The sequence below is a fragment of the Heloderma suspectum genome, chromosome 2 (assembly GCF_057233095.1).
Source record: "Heloderma suspectum isolate Gila_16-S chromosome 2, 16-S_ref, whole genome shotgun sequence".
NCBI classification, from domain to species: domain Eukaryota; kingdom Metazoa; phylum Chordata; class Lepidosauria; order Squamata; family Helodermatidae; genus Heloderma; species Heloderma suspectum.
Window position 1 is genome coordinate 183551576 of NC_139459.1, and position 15769 is coordinate 183567344.

The window sequence follows — 15769 nt, forward strand, 5'->3', positions numbered from 1 at the left end:
AAGTGCTACTTTGGCCTGGACAAGAGGCTCTCTAGCTTTGTTAGACTTCTTTTAGAACCTGTTTGTTCCTCTGTGGCAAAACCAGCATAAGCTTCGTGCACATTAGGATTTTTATTCAGCTTTTGTGCCCTTTGCTGTCTAATGATGGGATCCAATTCCTAGTGGTAGTTATGAAAAGCTCTCCAATGCAGCATTAACACACACTTGCTGGTCAATGATTATGCTCATAGAAATACACATTTCTACCCTCCCTTCACAATATGCCAGGTTCCATTTACCATTGCCTAAAACTCCACATCCACTGCTCTCTCACAGACCCTAAATTCACACATTGCCTTCACAAGTCAGCACCCGCTTATTTCTGGCAGCCCCTTAACAATCTATCATTTCAGGTTCTGTACTTACATAAGGGGTGCAGAACGTCAGGCCCTGGAGCCAAATCTTGCCTCTCTTGGAGTCCTAATCTGGCCCTCCAGGGTTCCCCAGAAGGCCCCACCCCCTTTCCCCCAACCACGAGTTTGGTGGGTCCCCAGCTTTTGTGCAGTGTTTCTCCATTCTAAAAGGTTATGCCTCTCTGAAGGTTTACTGACTAGCAGTAAGAGCTGTACGCTAAAGTATGCTGATATTCTGGCTCCGCCCCTTTTGCATTTGGCCCCACCCACTACTGGAATGCAGCCCCTGAGGGCTTGTCCGAAATAGATTTGAACCCTTGGGCTGAAAGAGGTCCAGCACTCCTGACTTACATGCTAACCATCTCCTCAAACTACATGCTAACCATCTCCTCAAACTAACAACCACTGTTCCCTTCCACTACGTGGTATCCATTTACCACCCCTCTCTCCAAGATCAGTACCTCTGTTAGTTTAGATGACAGCTGAAGAAAATAACAGAGTTTCACTTACAGAGGGACCAACTTTGCCTTGAGGACCAGCATCACCAGGGCGACCAGTGAGACCCTAGATGTGAGAGAATGACAGCAGGCATTTAATATGCTTTTCCTAATCCCTTTCCCTTGAATTATTGCCAATACATTTCTACACAATTTTCTCAATGTTTGTACTGCATGAATCTTTATCCTCTGAACCTGGAGAAATGAAAAAAAGTTCCTCAGATAAAAGATGGGTCGAAAGCCAAGGCTGAAGCACCAACAGAATGTAACAATAAAGCATCAGCGGCATTTTAAATAAATAATTAAATAAAACGATTGTTTTAAATTAAATAATTAAATAATAAATAAATAAATTTTAAATGATGGGTTAGAAATTAATGACAATAGCTACGAAGAATCCAAAATGTTTCAGACAATATCTTTTGCTGCTGGTTCAATGATCAGCACTACTGTAGCTTCAGTAGAAGATATCGGCCAAATACACTTTAGATCCTACCTGATTTTCTTTGGGACAATCACAGTAACATCGTTCACAGATTATTTGAAAACCCTAATGTGTGAACTAGTTAACATCACTCATTGGTTGTTTGCAACAAAGTTGCCATACATTTGTGCTGTGGCCAATGGCTTGATCCTGGCCAGAATAACTAAAGAGGCCTGAAACCTGATAAAAGATTCCTGATCTGAATTTAACAAATCCAAAAACTGCCATCTTTAAATTGAACTGGAAGTCTCTGCAATGGGTCCCAGAAAATGCTCTGAAGTGCATGATGCAGTCCTACTGCAGAAGTTTAGCTGCTCTTGTTCTGCACGCTGTCTGGATGTGAACCTAAATATAATGCCCTCTGAGCCTTCAAAGAGAGAGCAGGGTGTAAGAATAATAGACAACATTTAAAACCAGATAATCACTACATACTACAATATACTGTAGTGCAGCCTTCCCCTACTTGGTGCCTTTCAGATGTTTTGGACTACAACTCCCTGCATTTCTGGTCTGACCATTGGCCATGCTGGCTGGGGCTTATGGAGTTGAAGTCCAAAACATCTGGAGGCAGCTGGTTGATAGTGGCTGCTGTAGTGGCTTGGGAAACAGAGGAAATTCAAATGCTGCTTCAAGCTAGCTGCCCATTCTGCTTTTCCCATCCACTGAAGAGCACAACTGGATTCCAGCTCACTCCACAAGATGGAAATGAATGAAATGCAGTTGGTGGCAAGTCTACAGTAGAAGAAGCCCCATCTGTAAAAGATCTCCCAGACTCAGAGCTGTTCAAAGAGGTGTAATCTTCTCTGTCAGGATGGGTGGCAGCCTTAATCAAGATGACAGAGAGAAACTGTTCATAATTCCTTAACAAAGAAGAGAGTATTGAATTTTGTAAAGATGGGGAGAAGATTGCTCTTCCCAGTGAAAGGATTCTCTGCTTTTGCAGATAACAGAAATATTGGCCACATTATCCTAGACAACAAAAGAAAGGAGCAAGGAACATTAGATGCAATCCATCCCTTCCAGTCCTATAGCACAGAAGTGAGACTGCCAAAGACACGTGTGTTGTTGTTGTCACTGCCATCTTCTGCTGTGTAGGGAGAACTGCATGAAGAAGAAGTTTAATGTGGATGCTCTGAGAATTAGGGCCAAACTAGAGGTCACCCTAAATTCATGGCTGCTGCTGAAACTACAGCTACGTGTCTAGTGTCCCCAAAATCAAGTAGAACTTACACATGGCCCAATGCTATGGTGATCCATGTTTCCCACCCATCACGAGCAGCATCCAACATGGTAGAAGATGGGGAAACACAGAATGTCATGACATCAGGTAAGTTCTATTAGGCCTTATGGATGCGGAGGGAAATTGTTTTGTGATTAGCTATGGCTATGAATTCTGGGTGACAATTAGTTTGGCCCTTACAGACCCTCTTCATCTTTGCAGCGCTGAGGTCAACCAGTGACAGATGGTCCCACTTTTTTTGTCTAGAGGTTCTGAAATCCAAACACTCAGAGTGCAAACCCCAAAAGCATCTACATCCAGCCTCCAAATGCAGCAAAACTGGCAATCAAAGCCAACTGTGAATGTGACACATCCCTAATCCCATGTGAGAACTGAACATAAAGTTTGTGGAACTAATACAACATAACTCTTAAAAAAAAAACCCAGCAGATTTGTGTCCTAGCTGGTAGGAAGAAAAAGACTCAAACTTTGCCAAAAAAAATCCTAGTTCCAGTCAAGAAGAGCACCATCTTGGGTTATAGAATCATAGAACAGTAGGGTTGGAAGGGGCCTACAAGGCCATCAAATCCAACCCCCTGCTCAATGCAGGAATCCAGGTCAGAGCATCCCTGACAGATGGCTGTCCAGCCTCGTCTTGAAAAGTCAAAGACTAGCCATTCATGTTAGAATTGACAAATATGAACAGCAAAATAAATTGCCTGTCTTACATTTTTAAGCCATAGGTACACTATACAATTTCCAGGCTATATTTCACAGTTTTGGTTTGCGTTGCTCATGCCTTTCATTTACTCTTCATGCTCTGATCCACGCTTCCTCAATCTGCTGCCCTCCAGATGTGTGGAATTACAACTCCCGTAAGTCATAGCCCAGTACATGCTCTGATCCCTCCCATACTCATGTGCCTAAAGCAGATTTTCTCTCCCTGCTTCTCTGCCATGTCTGCAGGAAAGGAAGTAAAGCTATCCTGAGTCTTTCAACACCAGCTTCTGAATCTCTTAACTGGTGTGCGACAACCAGAAATTCAGTAGTAAAGCTCTTCCCAGCACACAGGTGCAGTGATGACAAAATATTCACCTGATGAATATCTGCCAGTCACACAAATGTCAAAGACATAGGGACTCTGCCACAAAAGAGTTGGCAAGCTCATTTACAGTCCCTTTCATTCATCTTTGTTTTCTTCATAGTGGAGAGTGCAAAAGCTGGTTTGAAACTCAACATTAAAAAAAACTAAGATCATGGCATCTGGCCCCATCACTTCCTGGCATATAGAAGGGGAAGAAATGGAAGCAGTGACAGATTTTATATTTCTTGGGCTCCAAGATCACTGCAGATGGTGACTGCAGCCATGAAATTAAAAGATGCTTGCTCCTTGGGAGGAAAGCTATGGCAAACCTAGACAGCATAGTCAGAAGCAGAGACATCACCTTGCCAACAAAGGTTCGTATAATCAAAGCTATGGTTTTCCCAGTAGTAACGTATGGCTGTGAGAGCTGGACTATAAGGAAGGCTGAGCGCCGAAGAACTGATGCCTTCGAACTGTGGTGCTGGAGAAGACTCTTATGAGTCCCCTGGATTGCAAGGAGGTCAAATCAGTCAATCCTAAAGGAAATCAACCCTGAGTGCTCATTGGAAGGACAGATACTGAAGCTGAAGCTCAAATATTTTGGCCACCTAATGCGGAGAAAACTCACTGGAAAAGACCCTGATGCTGGGAAAGATTGAAAGCAAAAGGAGAAGAGGACGGCAGAGGATGTGATGGCTGGATAGCATCACGGATGCAATGAATATGAACTTGAGCACGCTCCGGGAGAGAGCGGAGGACAGGAAGGCCTGGCATGCTATGGTCCATGGGGTCACAAAGAGTCGGACACGACTTAATGACTAAACAACAACAAATTAAGATGAGAAATAGTGGTTTCCTCGCTCTCTCCATTATTATTGCTATACTGTGATGAGGGATGGAGTTTTGTGTAAAATGTAGGTAGATGTAGAGACTGTATCTTTTTAAACAGGGTTAGCTACTTCAAAAAGGACTCTGACATCTTTTAGATATGGAAATTTGGTCCAGCTGTATAGAAATGCTGAGCCCCAAAACACTGTTAGCTACAGAGTGATCTGTGAAACTGCCTCTGAGCTCTCTCAGGGCCAAATTAAAAGTTTTCCTAACCACGCATAGTATAACTATGTGTGATAGTTTTACTTACTCCTGTGTAAGCATGTGCAGCCCCAATTCAGATCAGGACCATGGTGCTGGGGAGAGGAGGGCATGTTAAAGAAAATAAAAAATAGAATAGTTTAATATGTTTTTAGGTGTTTAAATTATTTATTGTTTTATACTGTTTAAATTGATTTTATCTGTGTGCCACCCTGAGATCTTAATGATATAGGGCGGGATAGAAATATTTTAAATAAAAATAATAAAAAAATAATTTTAAAAAATCTGAAATTTCACACCTTGGAAGGGTGGGGAGAGAAAAAAGTATCTGTTGGAATAAATGGAGGCTTTTCTCTCGTTTACCCCTCACTCCATGGAGGGGGGGATTTCGGGGTGTGCGAAAATGGGTGGGGAGTTTAGCTCCCACCCTCTTGGAACACCATGGTCCCTATCCAAATGGCCCTCATGCTGTTTATGCAGACTTCTGATCATCGTTAATATGAAGGAGGGACATTTTGTAATGAGAATGAACATTTTGGCAGATATAAGGTTTTTACCAAGTGACTGAAACAAGAACCACTTTACCCTTCACGTGTGAATATTCACCCGCAGCCCAATCCTTAAGCATGTTTATTCAGAAGTAAGTCCCATTGAGTTCAATGGGGATTACTCCCAAGGAAGTGTGTATAAGATTGTAGCAGTAGACATTTTTTTATCCTGAAGCAAAAAGCCCTTTGCGCCACACTTCCCCTTGCTTTTAGAGACAACCAGAAAACAGGGCTTGCAGGGAGAAAGGTGCCAAACCCTCCAGAAGCTGCTGCCAAAACAATGGCTTCAAGGTGAGGCAGGCACTCTTCTCTAAGCAGCTTCTGTTATAAGCTCCAACATGCAGCTGTAGTAGTTGGAGGGCTCTTTCACTTATCTGCGCAAGGGGACGACGCTCTGACATTACCTGACAAAGGGCTTTTCGACATGAGGCTTTTAACCCGACACTTTACCGAGGCTTCTGCTTTATTCTTTGTGGAATAAAGATCCAATCATCTACACATTTCCTCACCTCCCCGGGGGGGTTTCCTTCTCTGCCTTTCCATATGTTCATTAGATAACCTCTAGGTGGCGCTGTGGTATAGCAGAATTGCTCAACTACTACACTAGGGTTTCATTCCACCTTTCCTGGATATACCAGACTTGCTTCGATTAAAAAAAAATACACTGAAATGGTTGTAAAGAATGGGAGAGGCCCTGGAGGTTGATGACATCGTGTAACAAATTACTGTGAGTGAAGAATCATGAGTGCACAATAAATGCCTCATGTAGAAAGGCTCAGAGATTGTGTGGCAGATGTACTGATGCACTATAAGTTTTACAACCTAGTTTGGTGCAGTGATATAAAGACTGCCATTGCTTATGAAGGCAGACTATCTCAGAGTGAGACAGATTCCCCCACTTTGGGATGGGGACCTCTAGGTCTGTCATTACTCCTAAAAATTCTCGGACACCATCCATGGAGCTTGTTCAGTTCACTTGGTATCTTACCCTAGCACCAGGCAGGCCAGGCTCTCCAGGACGACCGGGATCTCCAGAGGCTCCTTTGGGACCTCCAAGGCCAGGAGGCCCGCGTTCCCCAGGAGCACCCTGTTCAGGGAAGAGTAAGGAAGAAATACATTGAGCACAGATTCTTTGGGGAATGTCAGGAAAACTAGTCTCTGTTGTGTTTGGGCCAACGGATTACCATCCAGTAGTCTCTGGGCAAATCTGCACTATACATTTGAACCACTTTTAAACCTGTTTAACTGTCATGGCACCCTAACGTACTTTGCAGCTACTATGAAGGGGCCCAGGAGACTAATATAGCCCTGACAAAACTAACATTTCTTTAAAAAAAATAGCAGGAATCCATGACTGATTCCAGACCTATTTTAAATGTGTGGTCTATGCGTGTGTCCTAAGTCTACAAAGAGTTAAAAACACTTTCATTATAGGTCATTGGATGCCAGTGTTGTTAAGTGGCTTAAGGTGCAGTCCTATGCATGTTTAGACAGAAAAAAAAAGTCCTACAGCATGGATGGATGGGGAATGGTGGGAGCTGTAGGACTTTTTTTCTGTTTAAACAGGCATAGGATTGATTGTAGCCCTAAATTCATTCTACTAACTGACTTACTAACTTTGGGTGCCCTATTAATGGATCATTCAAATTAACTTTTGTGAGTCACTGCTATTTAGGACTCCAATATGACTTTGGTGAAAGAGTGTTTGAGACAGGACACCTTGAAACAGAAGGAGAATCCTCTGTATCTCAGAATTCCATTTGTTCTAGCCACAGGTGGGCAACTCATGGCCTGCATGCAGCCTACTGGAGGCCCAGGGAGCCCTACTTACTTTTCCCTGCACCAGGACAAAAATCTAAATCGGGAACGCTGGAGGGGGGGTTAACTTCACCACCACCACCACCCGCAATCATGATCCAGCCAATCAGGATCACTGGAGGGAGTAGAGGCTTTAATTTCACCACCGTCCCAGTGCTCCCGATGCAGAGATAGCTATTAGCAGCAGCGAAACGGCGATCTGAATCAGGATCCTTGGAGGGTGGGGGGTTAAACTCCACCCCTTCCCCCCATGCGATCCTATCCCTTGATCTCACAGGCAGTATGCTGTGTGCTGAGATGTGGGTAGGTTAAGGGATGTGTCTGTGTATGTCTACATGCGTGTTGCAGGCCCCAACCCACCACCCAGTATCACATGTGGTCCTCAGGATCAAAAAGGCTGCCCAACCCATTCTAGGACAAAGCAGACAGGGAAGTATGGTTCCTTTAGGGCAGCTGTCAAAGAACCACATGCAATACGGAAAAAGGAAACAAGAAGGGATTTAAATTCACTCTAACCCCCTAAAAATGTGTTCTTTCATTCAGCTGGGAGGGAAGCAGACTCGAACACTTACCTTGGGACCAGCTAAGCCATCCTGACCTGGGAAGCCACGATTTCCGGGAGAACCCTAAAAGCAAGAATACAATGAGAACATAATTTAGAAAGTCAGGGAGTACAATAGTTCAGGGAGTTGAGAATAGGACAGTATTATCGTTAGCAAGGAGTGAACCAGGAATTTTGAACACCTCCCATTAAAAGCACATGGCTCGTTTAATACAAGGAAGCAACAGAATCAAGAACCTTCCACTAGGGGCACTACAACCACTGAGTAATACCTCCAATAGACGGAGGACATAGTGCTTGCTAAGCTTCTGCATAAATTTACCCTGAATCTAAACAACCCAACCTGTTCTGGATTAACAGCCTGGCAGTATTTGAAGAGCAGAACCCCAAACCACCCAAAGGGCACTTCATATAAAACGTTACTTAGATGTGCACCTAAGGCGTTTTAAGCATACCTCCTCTATGAAAATAAAGAGTGAACACAACAAACATGCATTTGCCAACAGGAGTACCATCCAGGTACACTCATCAAGCAGCTGTGTCTGGCTGCATTTTACTGTTGAGTGCAAACTCTGTGGCAAGATGTGTCAAATGGCCCTAAGATCAGTGAGCTTGTACTATAAAAGACACTGTACTTCGAGTCTCAAGATACAAAATATGCGTTCAGTCCTAGGCTGTGTACTGTAGTGGCTGCTATGCTACAGGACTCATTGGTCTCAATAATGTTAGTGCCCTAAACCATTCAATCAAGAGTCTCCCTTTGTGGCTTTGCCCTTCAAGCTTCTCATGACTGACTGACTCCATCCACGCTCTGTCTCGTCCCAGTTGTTCACCTCACATTTCTGGAGCCCAGCTGCGGTCTCTTGCCCTTCTCTTCTTGGCCTCTCATGAGTCCGTGCTTGACTGTTTCCATCTTACTCGGAGCCTGTCCTCTCCAACTTGTGTACCTTGCCTCTCTATTAAAATGACTTCCTGGCAGGCTCTCCAGCTCCTCTTTTAATTCCTCCTGGTTCCCTGGACCTACACCCCACCACTTCCTTCTTGCCCCACCACACCTGCTCAACCTGAGCTGAGGCAACAGCTTGTACACGATACACCACAAAATGAAACTCTTCGATCGTGTTCTGCCCAAAAGGCCACCTGTTGTGCAGTGCTGCCTGAGGCAATCCCCAAAGTGAGCCTAACAGCAAGGCTTGCTTGAAACGCATGCATGCCACAGGGCTCAGTGGCTCTCCCCTACTCCGCCCCCCAGAAGACAGCTCTCTCTGCCACACGCAGAAAGGTTCCTCCCCTGAATGATGTCACTTACCCTCTCTCCAGGTGGTCCAAGTGGCCCTGCACCTCCTGGCTCACCACGGGCGCCTCTCTTGCCTTCCTCACCAGCTGGTCCAGGACCTCCTTGTGGACCTGCAGGGCCCTGGGGGGGAAACACAACTCAAGGACTTAGTCACTCTTCACACCTCCGTATCTTTTTATGCCCCAGCAATGGTTGTGGTATCTGAATCACCAGGAAGTGCTGAGACAGTTTGGGAAGAGAACTATGCAGACGGGCAACAGAAAAGTAGTCCTGCGGGAGTGACAAGGCTTTGGCTCAGGAGGAGAAAAACGGATCCCCATCCTTGTTCTGCCTTCCCTCCTTCCATTTTGCTTCGCAGATTTAAACTGTAAGCTCTTTGCAGGAGGAGCTTTTCAGTGCCCGACATGTTGGGACCCGAATATATTATTAAGATCCTGACAGGGTTTTAAGTCCAGGTAGGAATTAGGTTCCATCCTTGAGGTGATGGTAGGTGCCAACGCAGGCCAGCTAAACTATTTCAGGCTAAGGTATATATGGCTCATGTAGCATCATGTAGCTGTGAAATGCCGATGTTCTCCTAGCCCCCACCCGGAGTAAACTGTCTCGTATCCTTGGAAGCTGATATGCCAGATAACTGCTTGATGTAAACTGGCACAGCTTTGCTGAAACCAGTGGGCCTTCTGCTGGTGAAGAGTCACTACTGTAACGAATGCTTTGAGGGCCATTTATGCCAGCCTGATGAGCTCTATCCTCTCCTATTTAGTTTGGTTAACGAAGCAGCGTTTGGCACCAACAGATATTCGTGTCCAAGCGTAAGACATGCAGCCCAGATGCAACAGGGTAGTCATTGTTTGCCATGACATGACCCAGGCCATCCATGGCACAGACTTGCAGCCAAAGGGATTGGCGGGAGAGATTGGCAGCTAAGACTTATTTCTGCCTGAAAGAAGAGGCTATTCTAGAGGAAAGTAAGGCTTGGAAACTCACAGCACAACTTTACTTTAAGGTTTAGGGGAAGTGGGGAACAATTGCTTACTTTCTGTAAGTTTTGTCTTCCATGGTCCCAGCCCCACTCTTTCCCCATGACCTGCCAATCCTTGGGATGTGTTCAGGATGAAAAGTTGAGCTCCTTGACTTAGGGACACTCATTATGAGTTTGATAATTCACCTCTGCATCAACATGGGCAGTTTTTTCAGGGGGTGGACTCAGTGCAGATGGCACAGACACCATAGTGGCAGGACCTATGGATGCAGGGCTCTCCTACATCGTAGCACTCCTAGTACCAAGGGAGCTAGGAATTCTGGCCTTCTGCTTCCTCCAGCAATCGCGAAGGAGCAGCAACAGAAGTCCAGATGGTCCCTTTTATGAAAGCATAACAGTCTGTGTGTACATACTGCTCTCTGTTGGATAACGCATGTCAACAGCTCATTTAATTGAACTATTGGCTGTTAAGGGACAGTGAACTTCAACAAAAGTCATCCAAAGAAGAGCTTGTATTCCAGACTAGCATCAAGTCGCATCATCAGGCACTTACAGGTTCACCCTTGGGGCCTTGTTCACCTTTGAAGCCGGCAATTCCAGGCTCTCCCTAGAGAGAAAGAAAGGGAAATACATTAGAGTAGCAAAGCTGCTGTATCACTTGGAGATGCTTGCTGATCTGGTCAGCAGAACATCATTTGTGTGTCTGATCCAAAGGATATTTCAACAATAGAGGAGATGCTCATTTCCTTGAGTGAAAGGGCAGGCAGCAAAGGCCAGGACAGATAACAGGTAAAAGGATGAGGATTATATGAAGTATGGGAAAGAAAGCACTAATGGGTTGAACTGGGGGCACAGGAGAGAGGAATTGGGAGATTTTAAACCCTGAAAGAACCATCCTTTGGGCAGAGCAATCCTAAACCCCTCCAGATGTCCATCTGGACGGGGTGGATGTAGGAAGGGCCCCCATCCACCAGTGGTATGGAGCATCCACCATGGAGGCCCCATTTACACCCTGGAAAGCTCCATGGGTGTCAAAACCACTACAGTCAGTGTACCTGCTGGCAGTAGGCCCCCAAATTGGTTGTTCGGGGGGGGGGGGGAGAGCTGGCTTTTGATCCACTGGATCCAAATCCTCGCTGTACCCAGAGGTGCCTGGATTGGGTTCTTCAGCTACGCCAACCTGGAGCTGACATAGCTAATTTCCCCCTCCTATTGATTTCAACAGGGGATTTTAAAAAATCTGCCAGGCTGAAAAGCCCAGCAAAGCTGCCGTTGCCCCTCACACCTCCTGCCCTTGCCAGCACAAGCCGCCAGGCTTTGGAAGCAGTGGAGGATTCGCCACTTCACTTCATCCTCCAATCCGACTTATGATTGCTCTGTAAGCCTCCTACTAACGTATGCTAGTAGACTGCTGGTAGACTGCTGCCTTGCTTAATTCTCCTACCAAACTCACTTCTATCAGGTTATAACGTATCTAATCTAGTCATGAAACATACACTGCTAAAATCTATGATGTGCCTCCTCTCTTAGCAGGCGTGGATATCCTCAATGTCAAACAGGCTTTTTGAAATGGAATAACCTGAGCTGTAAGTAGCATCCAAATGTTGCTATATCATAGATCTCTATAATGGCATTATGATATTGGCCATTTTATTTCAACCCCTTTCCTAATAAGCCCTAATTTGCCTTTTATCACTGCCACTGCACATTGTTGATGGATAACTTAATGAAAATATCATGACTTCAAGATCCCTGTCCTGGAAAGTCACAGACAGGTCAGATCCTATCAGTGTAGATATGAAGATGGGGGGTTTTTTGTCCCAATTTACATTGAATCTCATTTATTATTTTGTTTCCCATTTACCCAGTTTGGAGATATCCTTTTGGAGTTCTTCACAATCTGCTTGGATTTTGAGCATCATGAATAATTTGGTGTCATCTGCAAACCTGACTATATCACTGACTCCAGATCAGTGAGCACTGGTAAAATGTTTGGAGAATCTACTGCATATTTCCTTTCATCGTGAAAATTCTCCACTTATTCCTCGCCAGTGTTCCCAATTCTTTAATCACTTACCGAAATGTAAGACTACCTCTTATCCCCATGACTACATGTTTGCTATTTAATCATTTTTTCTTTAATAGCACCTGGTTTTCCAGGACACAAGTTAGGCTAATGGGCTTATAATTTCCTAGCTCCTCCTGGAACTTTATAAAAATTTACACTGGCTATCTTCCAATCCTCTGGTAAAGAAGATGGTTTTAGTAACAAGTTGCATACTTGCTAGAAGATCAATACTTTCACATTTGAGAACTCTTTGAGAGCACATGGGTACTTTCTATCCAGGCCACAATGACTAGTTCATTTTTAATTTGTTTATAAGCCAGAGAACTTCATCTCTTGTCATTCTGTTTGATTTACAGTGCAACCCTCAACATGTTTACTCAGAAGAAAGTTCCTCTGAGTTAAATATGACTTCCTCTCTAATAAGTGTGTTTAGGATACTTAGTCCTTCAGATGCCACCTCTCAAAAACATGGTTCAGGTGCAGTTATCTTTCTAACATCTTTTGCAGTGAAAATCCATGCAAAGAATTCATTTTGCTTCTGCAATCTTCCTGTGCTTTCAGCAATACTTTCACACTGTTGGCACAGCTTTTTCTTGACACTGTAAGGCTTCATCAGTGTGGTGCTTTTCCTGCTAATGATGCTGAGGCTCGCTTGCAAAGTACATCTGAATCTCTCTTCCTGGAGGCCACCTGCCCTTTGTTGCCCAGCCCAAAGTGAAAGAACCTTCTGCTTCCCCAGGTTCTCCATCTATTGCAGAGAATCCAGAGGTTGGAGGGGCTTCTCCCGTTGTGCTGGGTGGGAAAGATCCTATCTGAAATGCACAGAGAACCAGGGGAAGGAAGGTCTCTCACTTCATGACCAGCTTTGCAGACACTCAGAACCAGCAAAACAGATTCTCACCACTTCCAAGTGTCCCTGAAGCCCAGTGTGTAGTGGAAGACTGACCATCTTCTGAGTCCTTGCTGCATGTCAGAGGATTTAGGGGAGCAGCAAGGTTAGTGGAGAGCATAATGACAGGCTACAAAGGCCAGCCAAAACATCTGGATTCCTGCCTTCGCCCTTCTACTATCATCCGGTTCTCCAAATCTTTGTTAAAATCTGAGTATCCAGAATCAACCTCAGGACACTCAGGGTACAGGGTAGGAGGCAGAGCCCTGAATAATCAGTATGGAGAGTCAAACACCAGAAAATTTTATGTTAGCCCCACATCTGCCTGAGTTTCTTACCGATTGACCTTTGGGACCCAAAGGCCCAGTTGCACCTTGAGGCCCAGGTGGTCCACGTGGGCCAGGAAAACCAGGAGCGCCAGCAATACCAGGACCACCCTGATGATGGAATCAAGAAAATGAAAAGGTTAGGCAGGAGAAATGCAGGTGGACTGAGACACAGCAGATGTCTAGCATAGATCCATGCTCAAAATTTTCAAGTAGCGGGTAGCTGAGACCAAAGGTTATGAAATGTTCCCCAGGCCTTCTGGAGACAACACTGGTTCTGCCTATCAAATTCTTCACTATCTCCAAGCCAAAGTAATGTAGTACTCACCGCTGATCCTTTGGCACCAGGTATCCCATCAGTTCCAGGGTTGCCCTAAAAGCAAGGAGAAGTCATTGAGCAATGCTGTTAATGATAAATGGTTGCCTTGCCAGATCCTTACACTGCTGCTTCCTTCCTTCCTTCCTTCCTTCCCAGAAAGCTTCCCAAGTTGTTCAGGGACAGGCTAGTAAAGGAAGGATTTTGGAGCAAATGGCATTTTTTCAGCAAAGAAACAAGGAATTCTGGGAGTTGTAGTCCAAAACATGTGGAGAGCACCAGGTTGCCTGCCCCTGCTCTAGAACTTCCCAATGTGAAAAATGTGGCCACTGGCTTCCTGTCCTAAATTTCTTTAAGGTGCTTGCCACTCATAACATCTTGGTTGGCACCTTAGCAAACGACAAGAAGAAGTGGCAATTTTTCTAGCTGTAGTCAAATTTTATTTTCTAATAAACTGGCCAACAGAAGTGTTGGCGATTCTCTGTAGGTGACTGTGTGCATGTTTGTGGGCAGATGTACCCGCCTATGTATGTGCATTTTAGCAGGTGAGCCATGGAGCATGTGTGCTAAGGAGCCTCAGAATATGGCCAACATAATGCTTCCCAGGGCCTTTATTTTGCACCTGATTTTGGCTGCTGGTAAATAGCCCAGATAAAAAAAATAAGGAACTTGCCTTGCGTTGAGGTTTTGCGAAGCCTGCTTTGACACTGCCACTTGCTGGTGGTTTATGTACCTACACCTAGTTATATTACCATTGCTTATGACCTAACTGGATGTCTCTTGTAACAGAAGCAGTTGGGAAAGCACGGAGTATTTCTGCATATATTATCTACTGAGGACAGGAAGAGAGCAATTATGACAGAGCAATCAAGTGACCCTATTACAGGAGGAAATATTTGCCATTTAGGAACCAGGGTGATTTCTCCCACAGACCATGCCTGAGAGTACTTCGATAAACTTTTATTCAGGTGGGGTAGAAAATTCAGGAGGAGTGATTTCCCCCACCTGCCAAGGGGGATTGTGAACCAGGCCAGCCATGAAGAAAATTCCAATTATAATGCTACCCTGGCTGGATTACCATTACTCTACATACCCTGCAGAATAGAGGCCAGCTATATTTATGGCCTGCTGAGATCTGCTTGTGCAGGTTTGTTTTCAGTGCAAATAAGCATGCCCATCTTATTTGGAGAATGTGGCAAATAGATTAGGGGATCTCAGAAGAAAGCTCAGCAGAGGCTCAGAAATTATTTAATCTTGCTCTAATAAAGCTAAACCATCTTCATGTTGCCCAAAATATTCTGGTTCTGGATCTCATTTTAAGAACTGGGTACTTACTGGAGCTCCTGCAGGGCCAGGAGAACCAGGGGTTCCAGATTCACCTCGGGAGCCTTGGGCACCCTCAGGGCCCCGAGCACCGGTGGGGCCAGCTTCACCCTGCATAGAGATGAGGAGAGGAACATCAAGAAACCAAAGAAAATATGCCAGAAGCATCCATTACGATGCTGAAATAGTTTCCTGCTACAAGCAACCAGAGACTGGATTAACAACTAAATGTACAAATAGATCCTTCATAACCAATAGTGGCAGTCAAATGCTGGGCTAGGAACCAAGCCACCTTCCTGAATCCCTCAGCCACTGGCTTGCGTAACCTTGGGCCAGTGGGTTTCCTTTCCACCTTTCTGCATTTCCAGATCTCACAACGTTGGCCCAGATTTGTCATATCGTTGCTAAATGCAGGGTATGCTCTGGGCCTTATGATGTCTGAAAGCATGGACTCCAAGACCTAATATCATGAGAATGCCATTATGTGACCCTAGATGGTCAACCACTACACATTTTTCTACAGTAGCATCTTTCACACCCAGGCCAACGCTTCTTTTGACCCTAGCCCAATAGTTTGCACACGTTCTGCCTTCAAGAAACCCTTTCCAGGTCAATTTGTCCGCAGAAGAACCCCTGAATATCTGCCATGGAACCCAAATGTGTTGCAGAGGATTCTGGGGCATGTTCTAGGGCAGCCGGCCCCAAACTGATGCCCTCCAGATGTTTTGGACTTGAACTCCCATGAGCCCCAGCCAGCATGGCCAATGCTCAGGAATCCTGGGAATTGTAGTCCAATACAACTGGAGGGCACCAGGCAGGAGAAGATTGTTCTAGAGGGCACACTTAGTTCATGCAAGCCACTGACCAGGCTA

The 15769-nt window shown here is 45.0% G+C and overlaps 1 protein-coding gene across 1 annotated transcript in view; it reads right to left on the reverse strand.

The window, feature by feature from the left end:
* COL2A1 (collagen type II alpha 1 chain) overlaps positions 1 to 15769 on the reverse strand; it is a 107455-nt gene that overhangs the window by 38776 nt on the left and 52910 nt on the right. The window contains exons 19-26 of the mRNA XM_084832284.1: positions 14910 to 15008; positions 13587 to 13631; positions 13271 to 13369; positions 10529 to 10582; positions 9006 to 9113; positions 7707 to 7760; positions 6305 to 6403; positions 903 to 956 (exon numbers count right to left, since the gene is read on the reverse strand). Coding sequence (XP_084688410.1) covers positions 903 to 956; positions 6305 to 6403; positions 7707 to 7760; positions 9006 to 9113; positions 10529 to 10582; positions 13271 to 13369; positions 13587 to 13631; positions 14910 to 15008 — 612 coding nt within the window. The remainder of the gene's footprint in view (positions 1 to 902; positions 957 to 6304; positions 6404 to 7706; positions 7761 to 9005; positions 9114 to 10528; positions 10583 to 13270; positions 13370 to 13586; positions 13632 to 14909; positions 15009 to 15769) is intronic.